Consider the following 14654-nt stretch of genomic DNA (forward strand, 5'->3'; position numbering starts at 1 on the left):
AAGAGCCTTTCAGAGGAAATGAGGGAGAAGGGAACAGGAGGCAGCGTGCGTAATTTAAAAAGTGATTTTCTGTAAGTCTATGAACCTGCCCTTGGTTAATCTTGCCCAGTATCGTATATACTGAAGTATGGTGGTATGTTCAGTTCAGGTGTCATGCAAACAGGGGAATAAACTGGGCAACCCCCACTCCCCCTTACAGCATTTGTCTGCAGAGACAAACTCTGTACCCGTGGACAGATCCTTCCAGTGATATGGGACACAGGGAACGGAAGCCCCCACCCCACCCCGTCCTGGTGTTCTGGCCGCAGAAAAAATCAATCCACAAGTATGGCAGTTGTCTCTGCAGAGAAACACTGTAAGGTGTAAGCACAGAGAGTGGGGATGTGGGTGAGGGTTGTGTGGGTGTCACTGTGGGAGCAGGGCTTTCACATGTATTCTTGGGGGTGCTGTGTGAGAGGTCAGTGTCCCCCCAGTTTGCAAGACTCTTGCACAGTGCCTTACTTGTCAAGATTTCAGGCAGGGATCAGTCCCAACAAATGCCAGGGACTGAAGCTGGGTGTTGTAGTCCAACAGCATCAGCCGCCCAAGGCTGGGAATCCCAGCCTGGACACATGATAAACACACCAAAAAACTTTGAATCGTGGGTGGGGAGGTATGTGTGTCACCTTATCCAGGCCACACTCCCAGGGACTGGGGGGGGGAGCCCTCCCCCTGCTCCCTCATTCTGCATCTGGCTCCCTAATTCCAGGCTGGACTTTGTGTAAAGGTAAAGTGTGCCCTCAAGTCGATTTCGACTCCTGGCACCCACAGAGCCCTGTGGTTTTCTTTGGTAGAATACAGGAGGGGTTTACCATTACCTCCTCCCACGCAGGATGAGATCAGCATCTTCCTATATCGCGGCTGCCCGATATAGGTCTGGGAAACACAACAGCGAGGATTCGAACCGGCAACCTTCTGCTTGTTAGTCAAGCATTTCCCTGCTGCAGAATATAAAGAATTGTGTAGGTCCCAGGAGTTTAGCTATAACTGAGCAGATAGGTTCAAAGAACCTGGAGCCCCTAGCTCCTGAGGGGCCTCGAGCTCCATCCATCCCTATTTTCTTCATTATCTCCCTCACTCCTAGAGGCCACGAGGGGCAACCTCTTCCCTAGCTATGCCCCTTGAAGGTCCCCCAGAACTAGGGGTGTGCACGGAACCACGGAGCTGCGGTCCAGCACTGGGGTGGGGGGTTCCAATAAGGACGGGGGGGGCTTTACTTACCCCTCCCAACAACCACGCCGTATTTCCTAGAGCAATCGGGCGGCAGGATACCTTCCTGCCGCCCCCTTCAAAACCCCGCTCAGCTGGCGGCCGCCCCCTTCAAGACCCCTGCCGCCCCCTTCTCCCCAGTGCCCCATTGCAAAGGGGAGGCAGGAGAACTCCCTGCCGCCCCTTTGCCTGCTCGGCTGCAAATGGGAAGGGGGGAGAGAGAGAGAGAGAGAGAGAGAGGGAGAGAGATTTCATCTTCCATATAATTAAAGGTGAAATATGCCTGTCCATCTTTCACAGGAACCATAATGCCAAAGTTATGACTAACCTATGTTCTAAATGCTGTGTGCAAGCTTTTGAGTGATACAGCCCTCCTCCTCAGGCTGCATGTTCTCAAAATAAATGCCCTGTCTCTGGCTGTACTTCTCACACTGTGGTATGGCAATCAAACCCATCCTCATTTATAATGGTCATATTTGTGGATTTAAACGGCTTTCTTTGTTTTAATAAAGTATTATTAATTATATCATCATAATTACAATATATTTAATGTATTATAGTATTATTTCATTAAGATCATGAATATATACCATTTCTAAAGAGAAAAAGATCACCAAGTGGTTTATCGAGTGAAATGAAAGCGGAAAGAGAACATTCGCTTTGGGGCAGGGAAACTTTTAGAACACAGCAGAGGCGGCTGGTGTGGGTGCCACTGTGGCGGGTGGGGGGCGGTGGGAGGCACCTTCAACTCTAAATTCCTAGTTGCTTCCCTCTCCTCCCGCCGCACCTAAAAGCTGTTGTGAGCAGCAGCCCACCACCCAGCACCCACTGCGGCGGAGGATCGGTTCCACCACTCAGTTGGCCTCCGCAAATGGCCAGCTGAGTGGGGGAGCCGATGCTCCACAGCAGCAGGTGCTGGGCGGTGCAGCACAGCTCACAACAGCTTTCAGGTGTGGCGGGAGGAGAGGGAAGCACCTGAAGGTCCCCACCCCGCGCCCCCACGGCACCTGCACCAGCCATGGCTGGAACAGCTACTTGAAGGGACTCTGTGCCAGGTTGGATACAGAGAGGTGCTCTCCTCCTACTAAATAGAAGAGAGCCCTCACTTTAAGGGGTGCCCCTTTGCCAGCCACCTAATGGCGCAGCGGGGAAATGGCTGGACTACCAAGCCAGAGGCTGCCGGTTCGAATCCCAGCTGGTATGTTTCCCAGACTATGGGAAACACCTCTATCGGGCAGTAATATACCTATTCTATCCAAGAAAACCACATGGCTCTGTGGTCACCAGGAGTCAACACTGACTTGAAGGCACACTTTACCTTTGCCAGTTAGTACCATATTACATTCAAAACTGCTGAGTTTGGATATAATATAGAACTGTAGCTTAAGCTCCCACACAGAAGACACTGGGAGTTTGCTTCACAAAGCCCCTCAGTGTATAAACTTTTTTCTCATTCTATTTTTCAACCATTTTTTAAAGGCACACCATTTCTGGAAGCACTGCAATACCAGAATGATGCTTGGTGTGGTTGGAGCAAGCTCTCAGACCAACACCCTGTTCCAAAAATCAAATTAATATACTTAGCTCTCAATTAGAGAGCTTATCAGATATTAAACTGATAAGAACAGGTACTACACATGATCTTAGCCGTTAGGCCGAGAAGCGATAACTATTGCCCTCCAAAACCCGCCCACCCTAGTTTTTCTGAAGCCTTCGATGTCATGGTGAGCCCAAAATGCATGCTGCCTATGAACACCCCTCTCTATGCACCCCTCTCTTCACATATCTGGCTATTCTAGCTAACCTCACTTGAAGTTCCAGAACGCTTCCCCTCACCAACTTTATTTCCCTCCAGAAATGCCTCATCTCCTTATTTGCATATGCTAATTACCTAGAAGGCCTGGCATCAAGGTAGCTGCAGTCCATCCATCCCTATTTTCTTCATTATCTACCTCACTCCTAGAGGCCATGGGGGAGAGGGGCCAAAATGGGCCCCCTCTTCCCTAGCTATGCCCCTGGTAGGTCCCCCAGAATATGAACCCAGCTTCCAGCAGACTGCTTTCCAGATTACGCGCTAGAACTGTTGTAAAATGCATCGGCTTGGCAGGACTGAATTGAAAACAACCCCCAGAATCTACAATGGAAAATACAGCTACCTTTTTGCAATGGACATACATTATATACAACATTAATAATTTGTTTTAATAATTGTTTTATGCTACTGTTTTAATGGTTTCGTGTATTTTAATCTGTGCTGTAGTCGACACCAACTTGATGGTACTTAATCTGTGCTGGTTTTTAAATATTGTTTTACATTTTGTACACCACCTACAGATGTTAGGTGGTATTAAAATATGATAAATAAACAAATAAACATTATGGCATTAAACTGCAGCGATAAAATCTGAAACAAGGCATCTGAAATGTGAACAGCACCCTGCTGACAGCGTAGGGACTGTGGTGTCACAACACAGGAAGTACGGAAGCACACTTAGCAGATACATTGTGACACTGTGGTAGTAGGGGTTAATCTGGAAAGTACCCAGGAAGAGTTAGTAAATGCTCTCAACAGGGATGACAGAAGCATTCATAAACAAGCAGCTGGATTGGGAGGCTCAGAAAACATTCAAAATATTTCAACAGATTCAGCACGAAGCTCAGAAACAGAATATGACGGGGCGGGGGGGACAGGATGCAGTTTCAGCAGTGCAGATCCTGCTCTTTTGAAGAGAGTGATTCTCTTTATATTTATATAGGGGGAGAGCAATTTGCCCTATCCAACCCCAGCACAGCATCCCTCCAGTGGCTGTTTCTGGAGTCAACCTTATGTTTCTTTTTAGACTGTGAGTCCTTCGGGGACAGGGGACCATCTTATTTATGTATTTTTCTATATTAACCGCTTTGAGAACTTTGCTTGAAGAGCAGTGTATACAGAATTCATAGTACTAGTAGTAGTCATGTCACCTTAAGTGGTGGGAAAATGCTTAACTAACAAGCAGAAAGTTGCTGCTTGGAATCCCTGCTGGCACTATATCGGGCAGCAGCGATATAGGAAGATGCTGAAAGGCATCATCTCACACTGTGCGAGAGGAGGCAATGGTAAACCCCTCCTGTATTCTACCAAAGAAAACCCACAGGGCTCTGTGGGCGCCAGGAGTCGAAATCGACTTGACAGCACACTTTACCTTAGTAGTAGTAAAGTCTGTACATACAGTACATTAAACAACCAAGTGGCCCCTGCCTGTCCGAGGGTACTTACAAAACATACATGTTAAATTATATTGGTCTCTGCAAGGGGTCCCCTAGATTTCACTTTGGAGAGCGAACCCCGTCTCCACTTCTTGCAGGTCAAAGAAATGCATTGCCTAGCCTAGATAGACCCGCTATGGAAATCCTGTCCTTCCTCTTAGGACGTGGGTTAGTAGTTAGTCCCCCGAGATACTCACCAGAGGAGTCCTTCAGCAAAACCGTCACTGCCCCCAAGAGCAAAAGGCGCCACCAAAGCAGGCCCATCTCGTACACCGCTCAACCCCGAGGTTCTAGCAGTCTTCGTCGCAGGACCCAAATTCGGAGCGGCGAGAAAAACACGCAGCACGCCGAAGAAAAGGAAGTGAGAGCCGCGATTGGCCAAGAGAGGGAAATATTCGACCAATAGAAAAAGTGTTCTCCAGTTCTTCTAGTAGTTGTTGCTGGGCAGATCGCTCAGCAGAAGAACTCTGTCTGTGTGAGCGCCTCCGAAAAAGTTCTGCTTCAAACGCTGCCGCGGTTCTTGGGGGCGGGCCGGGCGGGCGGCACGGTCCGGTCCGGTCTAAAAGAGGCGGGCGAGGTCGTGGTGGAGCCCTTGAGGAGGTTCTCATGTGTTGCTGCGGAGCTGCAAAGAAGTTAAGGCCATTTCACTGAAGATGCAGCCCTACAGGCGAAGGGCTGAGAAGCCGCTGCCAGTCTGTGAAGACAATGCTGAGATTGATAGACCAATGGTCTGACTCAGTATATATGGCAGCTTCCTATGTTCTTCCTATGTGTTCCTCTCTTGCACCCACAGCGCCTGGCACATGACGTGGATGGCATGGAATTACCGTTAATATTGAAATAAATGACAGCTTTTTTGCTTTTCTAAGAGAAGTCTATCAGTTTCACTTGGGCAGCAGCAGATGGAAAGGCTGCCAAATAGTGTTCCAGAAATATCCCACAAGATGTCTATATCTATAATATATATAAAATTAAATGTCTGTTTGTCTGTCTGCTCCGTATACATTCCCACACCCTTTGAGTTATCAGGACCAAACTTTGCAAAGTGACTTCTTACGGCCTGACGAGTAACACAGGGTACCCAGGAACCCCGACAACCACCCTGCACACACAGACAGATGGATATACAGTGGGTATAACCACAAAACTTATGGATGCAATAATAAAGATAGGCTGTAAGTTTCTATAAACTGTTATTATAAGCCTGAGCAACGCCGGGAACTTAAAGCTAGTGTTCTATGAGATAAAGCAGCTTCAGACTTCATTCACGGACTGACTGGCAAGGCCCTTTTTGGAGAAGGCCTTTTTGGTGGTTGTACCTATGGAACAGCCTCCTCAGTGTGAGGTTCACCTGGCACTATGACTTTGTTCTTTTAGATGCCAGGTAAAGACCTTCCTGTTCACTCAGGCTTTTTAAATTGTGTACTGTATTTTGTATTCTTTGCGGGGTGTTTGTGTTGTGATTTGATGAGTTTTATGCGTTTTTACTGGATGTTTAATGTGGTGTGAGCCACCCATTTGTTATGGGACAACTAACAAATAAAAGGTTTTTGATGATGATGATGATGATGATGATGATGATGATTAATAATAATAATATTCAATCCCAGACTGAACCATGAAAGATGGAAGCATTTCATTCTTGCAGATAAGTTCCAGTCATCACCCAGACCAAAAAAAAAAAAAAAAAAATCCAAGTTCCCAGAAAATTTCTTTTGTGACCTGGAAAATATTCCATTGGAAAGCATAGGAAATAATACTTCATAGAGACATAAGAAGACTAGAGTCACAGAGAGCTAACACAATAATATGCTTACAAAATGTAAATGCTTTTTACTAGTTTACTTATAAGAATGAAATACCAAATTTACCTATGCAATTAATTAATTGTAGTAGTAGTAGTAGTAGTAGTAGTGTAAAATATAAAAAAAATGATTAAAATAAAAAATATAAAAAATAAAAAAGTTGTCATTGAATAACAGTATTTCCACCCTCCTGAAGGGGGTGTGGTGGGGAACACAGAGGGCACAAACTTTTCAGTTGTGGCTCCTCAGCTTTGGAACACCATCCTCGAAGAGCTTCGCTATGCTCCCTCCCTCAGTGTGTATGTGTGTGTTTTAATTAAAAACATTTTTTGAAGAGGCTTTTAAATGTTTTATCTGCTGCTTATCTCTGGTAGGTTTTTTTAGTTTTCAGTTTTTAGCTTTCTATTAACTTAATTTGAAAATTTAAAAACTTGTAATTTAAATGTGGTTTTAGTCTGGTTTCTTAACTTATTTAACTTTATTAATGTTCTATTTTTCATTGTATGTGTATTGTTGATGTTGTGAACCACCCCAAGCAGTAGTGTACTGGAGAGGCGGGGTATACATATCTTAAATAATAACAAACCATTAATGATAATAGCCTGGGTGGGGGGAATCCTCCTCCTGGCTTCTGTGCTAGAAGCACTCCAAGCTATCTAACAGCCCCTCCAGATCATTCTGCATCCACAGACCGGGGAGGGGGGATCAAAGGGACTCTTTCTGTATTTAAAACATTATCAGGCTGCTTTCCCAAATCTCAGAATGGCTTACACAAAAGAATTCAACATTAAAAACCAAAGAAAGAGCGACGCCCAGACTAAAGTACTGAATAGAACTAGGAGTTACTCTAAAGCTCTACTAAATTTCAGTGAGACTGCTCAGGAGTAAATTAGTTTAATTTAGTAAATTTATTTGGCTGAAGGCAAATGAAAACAGTGAATGGCATTGCATTCATTTTTTACCTCCAGTGGCTGTTACTGGTGTCTCTCTTACATTTCTTTTTTAGATTGTGAGCCCTTTGGGGACAGGGAGCCCTTTTTAATATTTATTTATTTATATCTATGTAAACCACTTTGGGAACATTTGTTGAAAAGCAGTATATAAATATTCATTCTATTAGTATTCATAAAGGGGTGGGGCCATAACCGTTGGGAAAAGAAAGTCCCAGGTTCATTCATTCCCTGGCATCTCCAGGGCATTTTCATCTGTAGTTTACTTTGGCTTTGCAAAATAGTTTTGAAACCGTAAATAGAGGTTGTTGCACAAAACCAACAGCTGGGGGAGCAGTCTTTTCTAGCTTGCGTGAAACTTTGGCCGGGGGTTTGGGGAATACAGCTATCTGTTTACAACACTGTAGTGCTGTATTGCAAAGATAAAACTCGAAAGAAGGCCTTGGAAATGTGAACGGCGCCTTGCTGACAGCGCAGGAACTGCGATGTAGAAACACAGGCAGTGCGGAAGGACATTTAATGGACATTTAGTGACACTGTTGTAGTGTCCAATCTGGAAAGCGCCCAAGTAGGGCTGGGAGAGACTCCTGCCTGAAACACAGCCCTTGTGGACAATACTGAGCTAGATGGACCAATGGTCTGGCTCTATTGAAGGCAACTTCCTATATTCCTATGTTCCACTTCATAATTTAATCTTCTTTAGAGACTTGGAAGAGCAGGCCAACACCTCCAGAATAAGAAGTCCAGTACGTACATTTGCACACTAACAATATTTTTAACAGGCCTCCTCAAGGGAAAGAATAGGAGGAGTGGTGCACTGTACCAGGGACAGGTCTCAAAAAATAGGAACTTGTGTCTGTGATAAGGTCAGCGGGAGCACACACAGCTCCAAGTTTCTGTTTTGAGAGATTATTCCAGGAAATGTGGTGTCACCATGAATATGCAAATGTGTCTGTTAACCACAAACTGCACACACAGCTGCCTCTTGATAAGCTGACTCCCTTATGATAAGGTGTATCATAAGAGAGGAAACGCTTACCTGATACTCCTGAGAGTAAGTCCTGATTTGGATCAGGCTGAATACAACAGTCCCTCTCTGCCAGGGTATAAATACAGCTAGTCTAGATTTTCTCTTTCTCCCCATTTCGTTTTTTAACCCACCCTTCCCAGCTCAGGATGGCAAACGTAGTTCTTTCCCCCACAGCACACATTTGGTCCTCACTGCAACCCTGTAGGGTAGGTGAGGCTGAGAGATAGTGGTCGACATCCTAACGCTGCATTTGTGCAACAAACTAAGCTGGGTGCATGCACAAGAATTGTGTCGGTGTGCAAAATCTCAAAGTTGCACTGTTGCGCTTGTGACGGTTGGACTCACTTAATAATAATAATAATAATTAATAATAATTTGATTTCTATTCCGCCCTTCCAAAAATGGCTCAGGGCGGTTTACAAAGAGAAATAACAAATAAGATGGCTCCCTGTCCCCAAAGGGCTCACATTCTAAAAAGAAACATAAGACACACACCAGCAACTGTCACTGGAAGTACTGTGCTGGGGGTGGATAGGGCCAGTTACTCTCCCCCTGCTAAATAAAGAGAATCACCACGGTAAAAGGTGCCTCTTGCAGACAAATATACACAAAAACTTAAAACAATTTAAAATCAAACACAGATTAAAAACCTAAACAATTTAAAAAGCTGAAAAAGCTTGGGTAAAGAGGTGAGTTTTCAAATACGTTTAAAGATTGCCAGAGATGGGGAGAATCGTATTTCAGTAGGGAGCGCATTCCACAATCTCGGGGCAGCAACTGAGGAGGCCGGCCCCTGTGTGGCCACCAGGTGAGCTGGCAGCAACTGGAGACGGACCTCTCCAGACGACCTCAATGGGCAGTGGGGCTCATAATGAAGAAGATGTTCTCTTAAATACCCAGGGCCCAAGCCGTTTAGGGCTTTATAGGTTACTAGTGTTTGTAAGCCCGTTGGATAACGGGCGCTAGTGGAGCTGTGCGCTCCGGACCCCCGCCGCCATTCCCCCTCCCGCCACCCACTGCCGCCCGTGGCTCCGGCCGGGCCCGCCACCCACCGCCGCCCGCAGCTCCGGCCGGGCCCGCTACCTACTGCCGCCTGCAGCTCCGGCCGGGCCCACCGGTGCCCGGGCCCACCGCCGCATCGAGCTTCCCCCGCCGCCTCGTCCAGCAGCCATGTTGGGCGGCCAGAGGCGGCCGCCCCGAAGAAGCCGGGTATGCGGCAGCGCGGCCAGGCCTCGGCCATGGCTCCGCCGCGCCGCGTCCTCTGGCCGAGGCTTTGGCTTCGCCGCCGCCTCGGCCAGTGTCCCCCGCCGCCGCTTACCCGGCTTCTTTGGGGCGTCCGCTTCTGGCCACCCAACATGGCCGCCGGGTGCCGGCGTTCGCGGCTGCCTTGCTCTGTTCTGGGCATGCGCTTTGCATGCCCAGAACAGAGCAAGGCAGCCGCGAATGCCGGCACCCGGCAGCCGCGAATGCCGGCACCCGGCAGCCATGTTGGGTGGCCAGAAGCGGACGGACGGACGGACACCAAGCGTTTTATTAGAGAGGACTAGTGGGCCCGGGCACAGAGCATCTGTGTCTCTAGTTGGGCCCAGCTCACCTTCGCCACCGTCGTCCTGGGTCAGGCCCCTGCTCGCGGCTGGGGCCCCCGCTGCCGCCTCGCTGGGCCCGCCACAGCGGCCCGCCGCCTTGCCCCACCGCCACTGCCACCGCCGCCTTGCTAGGCCCGCCACCGCAGCCTAGCCCGCCGCCATCGCGCTGGGCCCACCGCCTTGCCCCGCCTCGCGGCCAGGCCCGCCGCCGCCGCCTCGCTGGGCCCACCGCTGCGGCCCGCCACGGCGCTGAGCCCGCCGCCTTGCCTCCGCAGTCGCCCAGCCAGTGAATTCTCCTGGGTGTGCGCCAGGACCAATCAGGCGCCCCCGCAGCCCAGCCAATCAGCTGGGCTGCCAGGACGCATTTTTCCTGGGCACACCCAGGAGAATTATATATATAGATAACTAGTACCTTGTATTTTGCCTGGAAACCTATTGGCAGCCAGTGTAGCTCTATCATGTTAAAGGATGTTCTGCAAAATCAGTCCATAGAGCCGGAGATAATACTTGTGCATCTCCACTATGGAGGTGTTTGGCATGCAAAGGAGCAATCCTTGCTAGGTACTTAAAGGATCTGCGACTTGGGCCCACAGGGCTTGGCTCAGGCCCATGGCCTCCCCTCCCCAGTCCTGTTTGCATAATTACCCCTTTACATGCAATCAAATCAAAATTCTCTTCCATTTTTTAAAGCCATCAACCACCAGAACATCCTTTTTACAGCTGGTATCTTTTGACTCACAGTAGTACATGCTTTATTTTAAAACTTCCCTCCCTTTTGCAATTACTTCTTGCAGTGGTCTTATCACCACATGACTTTTGGGAGTTAGAAGGTTGGTTCGAGTGTTGGACTAGGACTGGGAAGACCCAAGTTCGAATCCCCATTCAGCCATTTTATTTATTTATTTATTTATTTTATTTTTGCATTTATATACCGCCTTTCGTTAAAAAGATAACCCCAAGGCGGTTTACAAAAGTTAAAAACATACAATAAAAAGACAATAAAAACATCATGTTAAAAATATAAAAACATAAAAACAGGCATAAAAACAATACAACAAATATAACAAATAAAAACACAAAGAAGCTGCAGTAGAAAACGATCATGTAAAAGCCTGGGTAAAAAGCCAAGTCTTTAAAAGCTTTCTAAAAGCCGTGATGGAGTCCGAGGAACGAACGGCCACTGGGAGAGCATTCCAGCCATGAAACTCATTGGGTGACTCTGGGCCAGTCATGTATCTCTCAACGTAACCTACCTCACAGGGTTGTTGTCAGGATAAACATAACCATGTACACTGCTTTGAGCTCTTCGGAGGAAAAGCGGGATATAAATGTAGAAACAAATTAAAAATAAAAATAAATAATTTTTTTTCTCTTTTCAACCCTGTTCTTCCCCCAGGGAGTGATATACAAGGTTATGTTTATCTCAACAACAATCCTGTGGGGCAGGTTAGACCACTGCACAATCGTTTGTAAAGTTTTTTGGGGGGAAATGTAAACCATAGTTTTGGGGGAGGCTACCCACCTCCTACTCCTGGACTATCACCATCGCCTCATCCACTGATTCCAGCAGCTGAGTAGCTGCTGCTTGTGAAAACCAGCCACCCACCATCCCTCTCCCATGTTCAACAGGAGGGTTGCCTCTAGGGTACTGTGAGGGCCTCCCATTCTGAACCACCTCTCCACCGCCTTCCACCCTGCACAGCTGCTGGGCTGCCACTGGGTGCAAAAGCCACCAGCCACCACCCCCACCATGGCCAGCAGCTGGGTTCCCACTGGGCACAAGGCCTATTTGCCACCCCCCATGAGTGGCAACTGGTTGCTGCTGGGTGTGAGAGAGCTCTGAAAGAGAGAGGCCTGCTCAGGGACGGAGCCACCATTGGACAACCAGGTTCAAAGAACCCGGGCCGCCACCCCGTCAGACGCGGGGGGCAAGGTACTATTTCTGTTTGGGACCAAAAGGCAGGGAGAGCCGCTCCTGGCCTCGCTGCCAACACAGCGGGGCCAATCTCCCTCCCAAACAGGTCCACGCAGGCCCATTCGTGAGGGAGACCATGCCCCCCACGCCTGATGTCAGATGTGGGGGGTGTGGCTAGCCTGTACCCTGCATCTGACATCAGGCGCGGGGGCTGGGTCCAGGGGGGCCGCGGTGGTGGCTGTACATGGGCTGCTGCCAGTCTCCCTTCTCCCCTCTGCTGCTCCCTCCACCAAGCCTGGCAGTTGAGTTACCCCTGGGTGCAAGCAAGCACCACTTGCTGCTCTCCCACAATACTTGATAGCTGGGTATATCTTTTCTTTTTTTATTTCCACATCTATATCCTGCTCTTCCTCTAAGGAGCCCAGAGCAGTCTACACATAGTGATGTTTCTCCTCACAACATCCCTGTGAGGTAGGTTAGGCTGAGAGAGAAGTGACTGGCCCAGAGTCACCCAATGAGTTTCATGCCTGAATGGGGATTTGAGGTCTAGTCCAGGACTCTAACCGCTACACCACACTTATGGCCACCACCCGCCGCCACCTCCACCACGCCCAGCAGCTGGGTTGCCAGTGTGTATGAGGCATGCCTGTCATCGGCAACTGTGTTACTGCTGGGCACGAGGGCTGCCTGCTGCTCTTCACCAAGCCTGGCAGTTGGGTTGTTGTTGTTATTATTATTATTATTATTAATTTTACATTTTATATCCCGCCCTTCCTCCAAGGAGCCCAGAGCGGTGTACTACATTCTTAAGTTTCTCCTCACAACAACCCTGTGAAGTAGGTTAGGCTGAGAGAGAAGTGACTGGCCCAGAGTCACCCAGCTAGTTTCATGGCTGAATGGGGATTTGAACTCGGGTCTCCCCAGTCCTAGTCCAGCACTCTAGCCACTATACCACACTAGCCACTGTGCACAAGCGCACCCACCGGCCCTTCACTGAGCCCAGCAGCCGAGTTGCGACTGGGCATAGGATGGTGCTGCTTGCTGCCACCCCCTTCACCCCTGCAGCTGGGTTGCTGCTGGGCCAGATGCTGCCCCTTCAGCATGCTCTGTGGGTGATGCAGCTCCTGCATGGCATCGACTCTTCGTACCAGCAACCCTCTTGACCTGCTAGGGGCATTAGCAACATAGGAAGCTGCCATATACTGAGTCAGACCATTGGTCCGTCTAGCTCAGTATTGTCTGCACAGACTGGCAGCAGCTTCTCCAAGGTGGCAGGCAGGGGTCTCTCTCAGCCCTATCTTGGAGATGCTGCCAGGGAGGGAACTTGGAATCTTCTGTATGCAAGCATGCAGATGCTCTTCTCAGAGCGGCCCCATCCACTAGGGGGAATATCTTTCAGTGCTCACATGTAGTCTCCCATTGAAATTCAAATCAGGGTGGGCCCTGCTTGGCAAAGGGGACAATGCATGCTTGCTACCACAAGCCAATAAGGGCGTTCCCTCTCTGACCATGCACTCCCTACTCTACTAGTTCCCCTTTGTTAGACTGATAATCTTAGGTTTCATTCTCACACCTGGAGAGAGACTTCCTCCTTCTCCCTTAGCAATAGCAATAGCACTTACATTTATATACCGCTCTATAGCTGGAAGCTCTCTAAGCGGTTTAGCATATTGCCCCCAACATTCTGGGTACTCAGCCTTCCTGTATTTAGCTAGCAAGGAGGCATGTAAGTCTCACTTTATCTCCCTTGATTAAGCCACTTTTATTTGGAACTTTAACTCCATGTCTCCAGTTAATATGAATTAGTACTATTCATATAGCATCCCTTACCTGCACACTTCTGCTGTAGCTGGGGCAGACAAAGAAATCTCCCCTCCTCCTGAGCACTCTTAACATGCTCAACAGCTGGGTTGCTTCAAGGTTGCCTGCAGGCCCTCCAAGGTCAGAAGTTAAGTTGGTTGTGGACACAAGGGGGGGCCCGATGCTGCTGCCCCCTCCACCGTCCCTGACAGCTGGGTTGCCACTGCCCTCTTCACTGGGGAGGTGGAGGAGTCATTCTCCACCCTGCCCTCTTGTGTTTGACAGTGAGGTTGTCACTGGGTATGAGTCCTTCCCTCTCCACTAAGCCCCACCCCCAGGTTCCTCTAGAAAGCGGAGAGTCACAGGAGATGGGGGAAAGGTGTTAGCAGGGTTGTCTTCTGAAGCAACAGGGGGGAAGGCGTTTGGCTCTGTCTCTCCCCCTTTCCATTACAATTACTCAGAGAGGGGAGGAGAGAGGCTCAGCGACAGTGGAGGGAAAAGCTTGAAGAGTTCCAGTTCAGAGCATGCCTCTCCTCACTGTCTTCTGCTTATTCCAAACAAGTTCAGGGTAGGGGTGTGGGGGTGAAGTCAGTCAATAGGTCTGGGGCTCCCAGCCAATCAATGGGGGGCGTGAGCCCCCTGGGCCAGGTGCTAACAATGGCAATGCTCTAGAGATAATTATTCTAGCAACATCTGTTTCCATTTTAAATAGTCTTTGAGTTCTTCCTGTTCTCAGGCTGACCTGTTGAGGGCTGCATTCTGACACCTGGCCTCAGTTCCATCAAAATTCTAGGACTCATTGAGGAAGTCAGCTTTTTTTTTTTTTAAAGAGGCAGACCTTCAGTTGCTAAATGGACACTTCTGTGATTCTGCATTAAAAGACTTCTTTCACTTCCTCACCCAGAGGCTGTGTGTTGTCCATATTCTGTTGCTGACACATTCAGCATGAGCACTCTGAATACTTCTGAACATTCCATGAGATCACATCAGCTCTGCCAAACACCAAGAGGGTTGGCAGCACCAGCCAGTTCAGCCTATTTCATGGGCAATATACCTAGAGCAATTCCCAAT

The 14654-nt window shown here is 48.5% G+C and overlaps 1 protein-coding gene and 1 non-coding gene across 14 annotated transcripts in view; both read right to left on the reverse strand.

The window, feature by feature from the left end:
- The window catches only part of LOC128347540 (H-2 class I histocompatibility antigen, Q9 alpha chain-like), a 34771-nt gene extending 20768 nt beyond the window's left edge, over window positions 1–14003 (reverse strand). For 3 of the 13 annotated variants that reach the window (XR_008317588.1, XR_008317589.1, XM_053302462.1), the window contains exons 1-2: window positions 13614–13973; window positions 4695–5119 (exon numbers count right to left, since the gene is read on the reverse strand). Coding sequence is in view for 11 of the 13 variants with exons in the window: in XM_053302462.1 (XP_053158437.1) it covers window positions 4695–4761 (67 nt within the window). In the remaining 2 variants the exon portion in view is untranslated. Of the gene's footprint in view, window positions 1–4694; window positions 6220–9876; window positions 10143–13613 lie in introns of those variants that run through there. The other 10 variants (XM_053302471.1, XM_053302472.1, XM_053302464.1 and 7 more) reach the window with 9 other exon arrangements.
- Window positions 2723–2915, reverse strand: LOC128348338 (U2 spliceosomal RNA). The gene has a single exon (XR_008318087.1). It is a non-coding gene; the product is annotated as a U2 spliceosomal RNA (small nuclear RNA).
- Window positions 14004–14654: the final 651 nt, after the last annotated feature.

This window comes from Hemicordylus capensis, chromosome 2 (genome assembly GCF_027244095.1).
Source record: "Hemicordylus capensis ecotype Gifberg chromosome 2, rHemCap1.1.pri, whole genome shotgun sequence".
NCBI lineage: Eukaryota > Metazoa > Chordata > Lepidosauria > Squamata > Cordylidae > Hemicordylus > Hemicordylus capensis.